General features: G+C 36.6%; 1 protein-coding gene across 1 annotated transcript; it reads right to left on the bottom strand.

Annotated features, from left to right (window-relative positions):
- Window positions 1–517: 517 nt before the first annotated feature.
- Window positions 518–11,806, bottom strand: LOC123883237. Its single transcript, XM_045931976.1, has 5 exons — window positions 11,610–11,806; window positions 10,519–10,729; window positions 7,421–10,210; window positions 1,990–2,833; window positions 518–1,889 (listed from the first exon to the last, which is right to left on the bottom strand). Exons 1-5 carry the CDS (start codon window positions 11,766–11,768, stop codon window positions 779–781), a joined length of 5,115 nt encoding a protein of 1,704 aa, XP_045787932.1. The 5' UTR covers window positions 11,769–11,806; the 3' UTR covers window positions 518–778.
- Between the last annotated feature and the right edge of the window lie 890 nt (window positions 11,807–12,696).

Raw genomic sequence — 12,696 nt, 5'->3', positions numbered from 1 at the left:
ATATTTTACTTGTAATTTCCAGCAATATAACAACACAAAACTAGCAAACAAGCCAAATTGATATATTTTGTGAGGGGACTCTCTATTTGAGAAAATAGAATATAATATTTGGCCTTCTTAATTGTCTAAATCCAAGAATTGTAATCAAAGTGAATGATATCGATACAAGTCTCAATAGATGCTAGACTAATGAAAGAGTTTCTTCTTGTATTTGTTTTGAATCACAAAAACATAAGTACTCTTTCATATTATTTATTTGATAGTCCCAATAAAGTACTGTTAAAAAATTATATAATTTAAAGAAATTAATTGTTAGTTCCACCAGAGCTTATTATGATAGTACAGTATTTCCCATTTGGCAGAAAGAAAGTTGCTACTATAAGACATCATGGTTCACTTGACCAAATCAAATAAGTATCATGCATTGATATTTCCATAAAGTACGCAATTACAAGTAAAAGGATGTACTATATGAAAAATCCAAATTAATATCATTAATTATGCTTGCACAACACAGTTTTTTAGGGTCTTTATTTGTATCGGTCGATAAATTTCGTTAGTATGTCATGTGGTAAATAGAAATGACATCAAATAGAAATGAAGGAAGCAAAATATTGTTGGCAGATACTCGTAAGTAATATAGTGATACAATAATATAAAGGTTTCTTAACATAGTCACACAAACCACACTGAAAATAGACCAAAGTTAAGTGAACGAGAATACTTAAAACATATTGTAAAGAGGCAGACATATAGCAAGTAAACCTAAGCAGAATACTTAGTCAGAAGGGAATGCAGAACTGAGGAACTTCTCATCCTCGCAGAAAATCTGTAAATTCTTGGTCTCCATCAGAAATTCAATATCTCCATTCTTGAATTTCAGCACAAAACCCAACGTGATCAATTCTGAGAGAGCAGGAACAAAATCATGATTCTCACACAAGACACCTTCTGATATTGCTTCAGAGAAATATGTTGCATACTTCAGTGTATTTCTATGAGAGTCATCCGTCTTCTGGATGAAAAACTTGGCATTTTGCCTTTCCCAGCGTACCATTTTGTCATCTTTCTTTGTAATGATGTTCCCTGATGACAGTGATAAACTATAGCTGACCGTGACCGGCACCATTGTCTCAAGGAAACTCAGGTTGAGAAGACCTTGAACAGCATCATGCCTCTTATCTGGTTCCATTTTCAGGCTAGAACAAGAAAGGAAACCAAGAATGAGCTTAACCAAACCTTTTAAATTGAAAATACTATTATGATCCACTTGCACCAGTTCAACACCATCATCATCAACTACGGATGATTCTTCCATGCATAGTGATTCAGAGATATTTCGAGCACCGATTTTTCGGTAGATGTCGTATATCTTGGAAATGGACAATGGCCCAAAGTTCTGCTGAGGATACCACACAAAAAAATTCTCCTGCTCAAAAAGTTTCTTCAGATGAAGGTTATCAGGAATAAACACATCTTCTTTATCCAACAGAAATATTTCATTGCTGCCTGTTGTTACAGGTAGTTTGATCAGCCTCTCAGAAAGTTTCTTCTCTGTATTTGTGCCCAAGTGTTTCAGGATAAACATCCAGAATTTCGAGCACTTATCATATGACAATTCTTCTGATGATCTCTCCCAATCATTCCAAACATCAACATAATCATCAAGTGAGGGCTTACTCCTGACTTCCATGGCAAAGGTAAAGAAGGGAAGAATCTTCCTATCATAGATATCTTCAAGAACATAAAATTTTAAGCTAAAAATCTTATCTGGGTCATGTATGATGCATTCTTCAGAGTTGACCCACTTTCCACCTTCAGTTCCATTCGGAATCCAAATTTTCTTGTCAGCTTCCTCCTCTGGTTTCCAATTGTATTCGGATAAGTACCTATGTATTTTCACAATATTATCAAAGTCAGAATCTTAAGGTAACTGGCAAGAACGAAGCATAAAGAGAGAAAAATCATGTAGTTGTATAAATTAAGTACCTGTATATTTTCACAATATTATCAGTGTTACAGAGAGAGTCAAGGTGACTGGCAAGTAAGGCGCACCCATTCTCTAGGTCAACAGTGACTCCTATTGCTATGAGTTCTTTCTGGAAAGATGCCATTTTAGGTCCATAAAAATTTCCATCAATAAAAGGCCCATCAGTTGGATTGAAGAAAGTCCTCCACTTGGCATCAAACAACAAACACATCTCTGGAGGCCTATAACCAGCATGTGTCTTTAACCAATTTCTCGATAATTGCTTTTTGAAGTCATCTTCGATGGAAAGCTTATGCTCTTGCAATAGACTTCGGATGCATTCCATCAAAGAAAACACACTTTCAGGAGTAATGGTGGAGCTATCTGAAGGAAAATTCATACATTCAGGCACAAACCTCACTCCATGTTTCAATTCAGTAACAACTCCAATGTTCTTCAGCTCTTCTTTGTACTGATGTATTGTCGCACCATAAAATTTGTCACTGTCGTCAATGAAAGGGAGACAAGTAATTGAAGAAATAGATTTCCACTCAGGACCATATAAAATACATTTTCTTGGGCACGCATAACAACCAACCTTAGTATATAGCCACTTCTGATTATGTATAATGGTTGAGAAATCAGAAGGAAATTTATATACAGTTCCCTTAAGCTGCTTGCAACAAGAAAGAAAAGACATGACATTTTCTGGGTTAAATGAAGTTTGTGATGCCTTCTGATTGAAGAGAGAAGCAAATATTTTTATAGCATCTCCAAAATCAACCACCACACCGATTTTCCTCAGTTCGTCTTTGTAATCAAAAATCTTCTCTCCATAGAATTTATGATCAATCACAGGAATGTTAGTATCGAGCAATAATAATAGTAGAAGAAATGAGAAGAATAGAAAAAAGAGAAAAAAGGACACAAAGATATAACGTGGTTCAGCACACAGTGTGTGTGCCTAGTCCACGGTTGCACTAGAGAAGAGCTTTATTACTTGGTATATAGAAGTTTACAAGATGTCTATATATATAGCACTTAATGAGACATAACAGAAATAAAATAAGCGATGTGGGACTAATTTAGACCACACAACTCTAACAATTCTCCCACTTGGGGTCTAAGTTTCAAACAACAACAACTTCTTGTAAACATTGAGCTCATCTGCTCATTCCCTAGTGCAACGCCTTCGTCTTCAATTATCCTCGAAGGCCAGCTGAGGTTATGCAAAGCCTCAGCTTGTCAGTAGTGACAGTCTTGGTTAACATATCTGCTGGATTCTCTGATCCTGAGATCTTTAGCAATGACAACTCTCCATCATTTATTAGCTCCCTGATAAAATGGTATTTCAATTGAATATGCTTGCATCTAGAATGGAAGACTGGATTCTTAGCAAGAGATAGAGCACTCTGACTATCACTGAACAATGGAGCATCATCTTGTTCTTTCCCCAATTCTTTGAGAAAATTCTGCAACCAAATCATCTCCTTAGCTGCTTCTGAGATGGCTATGTACTCGGCTTCGGTGGTTGAGAGAGCAACACTATGTTGAAGTTTAGACTTCCAACTCACAGCCGTACCTCCCAAAGTGAAAATGTAACCGGTGGTGCTTTTTCGAGTATCTAAATCTCCTCCCAAATCTGCATCTGAAAAACCTTGTAAGGAGATATTACCTTTTCTGAAGCACAAACACATCTCTGATGTACCCTTCAAATATCTGAGTATCCATTTTACACCTTCCCAATGCTCCTTTGCTGGATTTGATAGGAACCTACTGACAACTCCCACTGCATGTGCTATATCAGGTCTGGTACACACCATAGCATACATCAAACTCCCAACTGCTGACGCATATGGTACTTTTGACATGTAACATTTTTCTTCATCTATCTGCGAAGACTGACTCTTTGAAAACTTCAAATGAGATCCCAGAGGAGTATTTCTGGTCTTGGCATCTTCAAGGCTAAATCTATCAAGTAACTTGTGTATATATTTCTCCTGAGACAATTTCAAAGTTCCTTCTGATCTGTTTCTGAGAATTCTCATACCAAGTATTTGTTTAGCTGGACCAAGATCCTTCATTTCAAAGTTTTCTGCTAACTTCTGCTTCAACCTGTTGATTTCTGCCATATTCGATCCTGCAATCAACATGTCATCAACATACACAGCAAGAATAATATAACTGTTAGCATATTTCTTAACATAGCAACAATGGTCCATGTTACATCTGTTGAATCCTGAGTTACTCATAAACTCATTAAACTTTTTGTACCACTGTCTCGGTGCTTGTTTCAAGCCATATAAACTCTTATTAAGCTTGCATACAAGATTCTCCTTGCCTGGAACTTCAAAACCTTCTGGCTGAGTCATGTAAATGTCTTCCTCTAAATCTCCATGTAAAAACGCAGTTTTGACATCTAACTGCTCTAAGTGAAGATTCTCTGCAGCTACAATACTCAAGATAACTCTGATGGTGGTCATCTTGACGACAGGAGAGAAGATCTCTGTGAAGTCAATTCCCTGTTTCTGTTGAAACCCTTTCACCACAAGTCTCGCCTTGTATCTTCTACTACCGTCAGATTCTTCCTTTAACCTGTAGACCCATCTATTATGTAAAGCTTTCTTTTCTTTTGGCAACTTGGTCAAAGACCACGTTCCATTCTTTTCAAGAGATGTCATTTCATCTTTCATTGCTAGCTCCCACTTAATAGAGTCATTCCCCTGCATAGCTTCACTAAAACATTCTGGTTCACCAGCATCAGTTAACAACAAATAATGTAATGAGGGAGAATACCTATCTGGTGGTACTGACATTCTGCTAGATCTTCTCGGAGGAGTTGATGGTTCTGATTCTGACTCAACCTCAATACCTGTATTCTGGCTTTTAATGGCTATATCACTTTCTGAAATTTCTTCAAGTGTTGCCTTTTCAGGAAGTTCTGGTACTTTACTAGCACCCACAGATTCTGCAGAAAGTCTGTCCTTATAAAATAAATTTTCATTAAAAGTGACATTCCTGCTTCTGATGATTTTCTTGTTTTGGTCATCCCAAAACCTGTAGCCATACATGTCAGATCCATAACCAATGAAATAACACTTTCTTGCTTTCGGGTCCAGTTTATCTCTATTACAAGAGTCAATTAGTATATATGAAACACAACCAAAGATTCTTAAATGTGAAAGTTTTACCTCCTTTCCTGACCATACTTCTTCCGGCAATTGATAATTCAAAGGAACTGATGGTCCTCTATTGATGAGATATGCTGCTGTGTTTATTGCTTCTGCCCAAAATACTTTAGGCAAACCAGATTGGATCCGGATACATCTAGCTCTTTCGTTTAAGGTTCTGTTCATCCTTTCTGCAACACCATTTTGTTCAGGTGTTCCTGGTATTGTCTTAATCATTCTGATTCCATGTTCTGAACAGAAATCTTTAAACTCTTGACTATCATACTCTCCACCATTATCAGATTTCAGACTTTTAATCTTTAGACCTGTCTGATTTTCAACTTCTACTTTCCACCTTTTAAATACAGAAAACACATCTGATTTATTTTTAAGAAAATAAACCCATACCTTTCTGGTGGAGTCATCGATAAAGGTGATGTAATAGCATGAGCCTCCAATAGATTTCACCGGAGCTGGTCCCCAAACATCTGTATGCACCAATTCTAGCTTTTCAACTTTGGAATTCTTCCCTGTTCTTGAGAAGCTAACCTTTTTCTGCTTTCCAAAGATACAATGTTCACAGACACCAACATCAACATGCTTCAAGTTTGATAACTTACCCTTTGTTGCCATAAGTTTCATTCCTTTTTCACTCATGTGCCCAAGTCTTTGATGCCATAAGGATGAATTATTGACAACCTCAGTAACTGCTATCATATCTTCATCTGCAACCATGTAAAGAGACCCTTGCTTCTTACCACGAGCCACAACAAGATTACCTTTTGTTACCTTCCAAGCTCCATCTCCAAAAGTGGTGTAATGTCCTTCACTATCCAACTGCCCTATAGATATCAGATTTCTTTTTAAGGCTGGAATGTGTCTGACATTGTGCAATGTCCAAAGAGTTCCACTAGAGGTCCTGATGTCAATATTGCCCCTTCCGACAATGTCAAGAGGTTTTCCATCTGCAAGATAAACTTTTCCAAACCTTCCAGAAACATAATTAGATAACAATTCTTTACAAGGAGTGGTGTGGAATGACGCACCTGAATCCATAACCCATGAATCAACAGGACTATCCAAGCTACATATTAATGCATCATCAAATTCATCAGTTGCTGCATTTGCGGATTCATCATCATCATGCTTTTTATTTCTGTGACTCTTGTTCTTCTTTGGTGCCTTGCACTGATTGGTAAAGTGGCCTATCTTGTCACAATTCCAACAAACAATATCACTTCGAAACTTTGTCTGACCTTTCCCTCTTGACTTTGATCTACCTCGACCATTCTGAGACTTTTGAGTTGTCCTTCCTCTGCTTTCAGTATTCAATGCTGAATTAGAAACATGACTGGAAGACTCCCCTGAGGCTCTCCTGCGAACATCTTCGCTTAAGATCAAGTTACGGATGTCATTGAGCTTCAATGTGTTATCCCCTGTAGAACTACTGACTGCTGTAACAGTTGCATCCCAACTATCCGGTAGTGATGACAATAGGATCAGTGCTTTCACCTCATCCTCAAATTTAATCTGCACTGATTCCAACTGGGAGAGAATAGTATTAAATTCATTAATATGATTAGTTATAGAAATACCTTCTCCCATCTTGAGGTTGAACAACCGCCGCATCAAATATACTTTGTTGGCTGCAGACGGCTTCTCGTACATATCTGATAACGCCTTTATCAAACCTGCAGTAGTCGTCTCGTTCACAATGTTGAATGCAACATTCTTGGCCAATGTCAATCTGATCACGCCAAGAGCTTGTCGATCTAACAAAACCCAATCTTCCTGCTTCATGTCATCTGGCTTCTTCCCTGACAAGGGTTGATATAACTTCTTCTGGTAGAGATAATCCTCTATCTGCATCTTCCAGAAACTGAAGTCTCTGCCATCAAACCTCTCAATCTTCACCTTCCCTTCTTCTAACGCCATTGCTCGACTATCTCCTCTAAACTGAGAAGACTCCCACTAATTCCTCTAAACTAAGGAATTCCCTTGGAATAACCAAAGGCTCTTGATACCAGTTGTTAGTATCGAGCAATAATAATAGTAGAAGAAATGAGAAGAATAGAAAAAAGAGAAAAAAGGACACAAAGATATAACGTGGTTCAGCACACAGTGTGTGTGCCTAGTCCACGGTTGCACTAGAGAAGAGCTTTATTACTTGGTATATAGAAGTTTACAAGATGTCTATATATATAGCACTTAATGAGACATAACAGAAATAAAATAAGCGATGTGGAACTAATTTAGACCACACAACTCTAACAAGGAAGACCGTTGAATACATCCAAAATGCAGCCCCATACCTGGTCATACATGAAACATTCAATCGGTAGTTTGTAACCCAAATTTGTCTTAAGGCAGCTTGCTTCCTTCAGTGAACTTAACAGCTTCGTAGGGGCATTCAAGAATCTGATGCATTTTATTATCAAAAGAACAGCCTCAGCTGTCAAAGAGGCCAAATTTGAGGGTGATTTTAAATGCTCAATGACAATTTGGTGATTTCCAGATAATTCAACTATCACGCCTAGCAACTTTAGGTCCTCTTTGTAATTAGATATTTCCTCACCATAATAAGATTGATCGATAAAGGGGATATTACTAATTTGTGATGCCACTTGCCATCCGGAATCATACAATACAGTTCCCACAGGAGACCTAAGACCCCAAGATGTCTTTAGCCAAGGCTCATCTCTGATGCTGTTTACAAATTTTTCCAGAGGAAGAACACTTCTCCTGAGATATTGGACGAAGTTAAGCATCAAAAGAACATGATTCTTACTTAAAGTAAAGGAAGACGCACGAGACATCAGTTCTCTTCCAATGAAATTGCATGCATCCTCACAGCTGGACATCACTCCAATTGTCTTCAACTCCTCTTCATACTTATTTATTCTATCCCCATAGAAGCTCTCATCAATCAGAGGTATATCAACAAGAACTGAACCACTTTGCAAAATTTCCCCCAATGGTGAGCGAATTAAGAACGACTTTGAAGGAGGCCTGTATCCATTGATGGTAACTTTAAGCCAGCTTCCATCTTTTATACATTTCAAAAACCTCTCTGGTAGGTGTACTCCCTTGTTCTTCAGATTCCGAATCCAATCCAAAAGCAAAAAGGCATTGTCTTTTGTAAGTGGTGTATTAACGGCGGAAAACCCAGCATTCGGAGGAGATATATAAGGTATGTCAGAAGCTCCAACATGAGTTGTGAGGAAATTAATAAGCATCTCGGAAGCTGTAAATTGACCAGCATAAGATGATGCATTTAGGTAAACGTTTCCAAGCTCAATATAATTTTCATTCCTCCAAGGATTAGAAACAATTAAGTCTGCCCATTTGCTCACATTTGCAGGCAAGAGAACCCCTTTTCTTCTTTGTGTGACGCAGCCATAGTTGTCAACAAGTGGCAGAGAATTACATAGACTATCAACCTCCCGCTTTGACAAATAACCTTTTAACAAAGAGTGGTATAGGAAATGAGCATATGCAATGGCAAGTTTGTTGTTATTTTTAGCAGAACTACAGAAGACGTTGGCAAAAGTGTACACGCTCAAATTAGTAACATAAACTTCATTTGCAAGCCATTCCATCAAAGTCTGTTTATGGGCAAAACACAATATAGCATTTTGTATGCTTTCAGGCATAAAAAACTGGTTTGCTGCAAATGAAAATTCCTTGTTCCAATTGATCAGCCAAGAGCAAGCATTGGACTCACTTGAGTCAGTTAGTACTACTCGCTTAGAAAATGGATGGGGCTGTGCACATTCATCAAGACTGAAAGAGGCTAGAGTACCATCAGAAGCCACATATTTAATCAATGGAATCCTCTTAATGTTTGTGCCCTTAAATCTTGAAGACCAGTTTTTTGCAACAAAAAGTAAAAGCTGAAGATAGAGATCTTCTGATACTCCATCCACAAGATTAGAACTCTGGATGCACTTTGCATACCAATCAACGGACACTGATTTTACCCCTAAAAAATTGAGCACTTGATCATACTCACTTTTATCAAATGAAGAATTCAAGATTTTCCTCCCATCATGAGAAGATAGGTTAAGCAAGTACACTCCTTCGTCCCGGGCTTTAGTTAAAACTTTCCAGAATCCAGGTAGCAGCCTATTAACTTCACCAGGCTTATAGAAGTGCTTCTGCTTTGTGTATGTTTCAATAGGGACAATATTTTCGTCAACCAATTTGGCTTTGATTTTGTCCCTCACATAATTAAACTTCTCAAATGGAGAACTTTCAATTGGAAGGAACTTGAACATACGCACCAAACTGGATACTGGAGCTTCATCTGATCCTATGACAAGTGTTCTGAGTGCATCCATAAAGGCTGATGGAACACATTCAAGTATCCCTTGGTTCCATTTATTATCCAAGAGAATTGTCTCCCTTGATGAGGCAAGGACAAAATCTGCTTGAATAATGAAAGGAAAATTAGTGACCATCTCCGTAGGAAGAAAAGCATAGACCCCTGTTGAGCTTTTGCCTATATGAAGCCTCTCTTGATTAGGGAAGGCCAGTGTCACAACCCATTCTTCCACATCCGTTCTCCTTTCGACCACATTTTCCGACCTTACCGGAAACTTTTGCTTCCACATGTAGTAGCTGCATTCCTTCTCAGCATCACTATTCTCCTCTGCAGAGAGATGGAGTGTGTAAGACTCGGCATTCATGTTTTTCCTAGTCACAAAGTTAATCTCACTTGAAATAGATACAGCAGTCACAGTGTTCTGCTCAGGATTTTCATTAACTTCTCTGACAGAAAGGTGTCTGATTTTGGTTAGAAACAAAAGGACTTCTGGATGAACGCTTGAGAGCTGCTGTTTAACAGGTTTGACCTTATCTGGCTTCAGGGGCAAGACGATTGTCGTAGTTGGAAGAGAATCTTTACCATATATCTGTGTTATGTCAATAAGGGTTGGCTTCTCAACCCATTCAGGAACTATATAGCCGAGGCTGCAATGTGGACAAGGCTTCTCATTGAACCTTATCTGATATCCATTGCTAAAAATGTAAGGCTTAGCAGTAACCAGAAACACACTCTTGAAACCAATTCCTGAAATTAAAACATAAGAAAGATTCTGTCAATTATTTGCATCATCTTCTATTTGGCCACTCTAATAGATATACATAGTAAATCATAATACTATATTCCATGAATTACAAAATTTCCAAAAGAGATAAAGTTGTCTATTGAAAAGTAAAACATGTTTAAATTTTACAAAACAGATCAAATGATATTGAATTCATTAAATGCATTCAACCATATTTGTCAAAGGTAAATAACCATACTAGCACAAGTCCTTCTTAAGTCAAAAGTACAGACCACTTCAAGAAAAATTTAAATGTGAGAATGTGGTGTACCTTTCTCTCCTATGTAACCACTGCTCCTGTTGCCTTTCTTTGTTGACCTTCCAACACTGCAAATGGAATCGATGTTTTTCGGAGAGAAACCCTTTTCATTATTGAAAATAAGCAATGTGGCTGGAGCACCAGTACCAGTAATGTCATCAGAAGTTATGACAAACTCAAGTGTTGGACTCACTCCTTCATGATAGTTGTTATCTTCAGCATTCTGTTCAAGTTGACAATAATTTTTGTGGAGATTAGTTTCAACAACTATAATCAAAGTCAACTATATTTTGACTTTTATTACTTTTCTATTTCTCCTAAACATGTAATTTTAGAAGTGTAGAATTGACTTTGACATGTTTGGATGTTTTTCAGTGGAATTGACTTTGACATGTTTGGATTTTTTTCAGTAGAATTGATTCTAACTTGAATATAGTATTTGTAGTTTTTGACTCCGAATGTGATTTTTACACTCAAAGTTATTGTTCAACTCACTTTTACAAATATGTATCCAAACATAGTTAACTTCACATTCAACCCACTTTTAACTAAAACCAATTTTTTGTTACCAAATTCACATTCAGAATCACAATTTTTGTCGCCACAAAACCAAACATATATACTAAATATTGAATTTTTATACAGCATAATAAGATGTTAGGTTTTTTACTAAACATATATACTAAAAAAAATCAAATAAAACCCCTCATTTAACACCATGATTGCTTCGTAAAAAAATAAAAAACACCATGATTGCATAATTCTACATATAGAAAGTCACTCCTTTACATGTTATCTCAATCATGCTGATACGGATTGAACCTAACTCCACCTCAAAACCATGGTCAAATGGGAGGATTGTCCAATCCTATATAGACCCTCACACCGGGATCATTACTTCCGATGTGGACTCTAAGTTGGGTTCATGAAGCGCAACTTGCCCATGGAAATCGGTAACACATGCATGCATTGTATCAAAAGTTCAAAACAAAACAATGAAGAAAAAAAAACAATTTTTTAACAAACAATATTATTTTTTATTTTATGATTATACTAACAAAGAAAATAGGTTAAACAGAAAAAGATGAAAATGGTAAATGTACTTGAATGAGTTCCATGAGAAAATGAACATCTTTTGCATAAAGTTCAGCAGAAAGATTTTTGACAGCATGATGAAGATCTTCAGTCAAAGGATTAGGTTTCCCGCCAATAGAAAACTTTGTTGTTCTTATCTCTTCAATGTGTTCTTTCGGAGTAGCCATTGATGATCTTGTTATGAGTGAAGAAAGCAAAAGTGTGTTTGTTTGGTTTACTTGAAAAGACTCTTTCTTGGAGAAGTATCTGTAAGGTGGGTTATAAAGTTTTTTTTTTTTTTTAATTAAAGAAGATTAAAGTATCGTTTGACCTAATTTTTTTTTCCTCTTATTTAGAGTTTATGCAAATAACTTATGCAATTTTTATAAGTTTGTCAAGGTAGTTTATAAAATTACAATTTTCACTAGTGTGAACTTATAAAATAACATAAAACTTAATGGATTTAATTTAAATACTTTTTTGATATGACATGACAAAATAGTGGTTGTTTATTGAACGATCGTGTAAAACTATTTTACACCGTCGGTGCATATCAATTAAACTCAAACTTAATTTATATTGCATATCAATTAAGCTCAAACGGACCCTAAATATCTAACTTTAATTTCTCACAATTTGTTTAATTTTTTTTTTGTTTTTCGGTAACAAGAGAGAAACTCTCACAATTTGTTTCCCGCTCCAATCCGTCGTTTGATGAGAAAGACTAATTTGTTAGTATTATTTTTCGGTATTGTTAGTGTATTATTTTTTTATATCTATCAATACACGACTTAGGTGAATGATTGTGATTGGTTAATAAATAATATTTAATATAAAAAAATTAATAAATTTTATTTGTAAACCAATTAGAATCATCCACTTTAGCAAATGTACAAGTGCATATCACATAATATGGGACCCGGATTCCGTGCAGTCATCTTTTTGGTGCAGTCATGCATTCAGATCCAATTACGATCGGACGGCTATAAAACGACTGCATGGAAAAGTGACGCACCAGATCCAATTCCCATAATATGTACTGAAGAATTCATTTGTTTTTTGTTGAAACTGAATTGGTTTGCGAACAATTTGCCAAAGACCAAATGAGAGGCTGGA

Source organism: Trifolium pratense, linkage group LG5 (genome assembly GCF_020283565.1).
Source record: "Trifolium pratense cultivar HEN17-A07 linkage group LG5, ARS_RC_1.1, whole genome shotgun sequence".
In the NCBI taxonomy this organism is placed as follows: Eukaryota; Viridiplantae; Streptophyta; class Magnoliopsida; order Fabales; family Fabaceae; genus Trifolium; species Trifolium pratense.
This window is presented reverse-complemented; position numbering and strand designations above follow the sequence as displayed.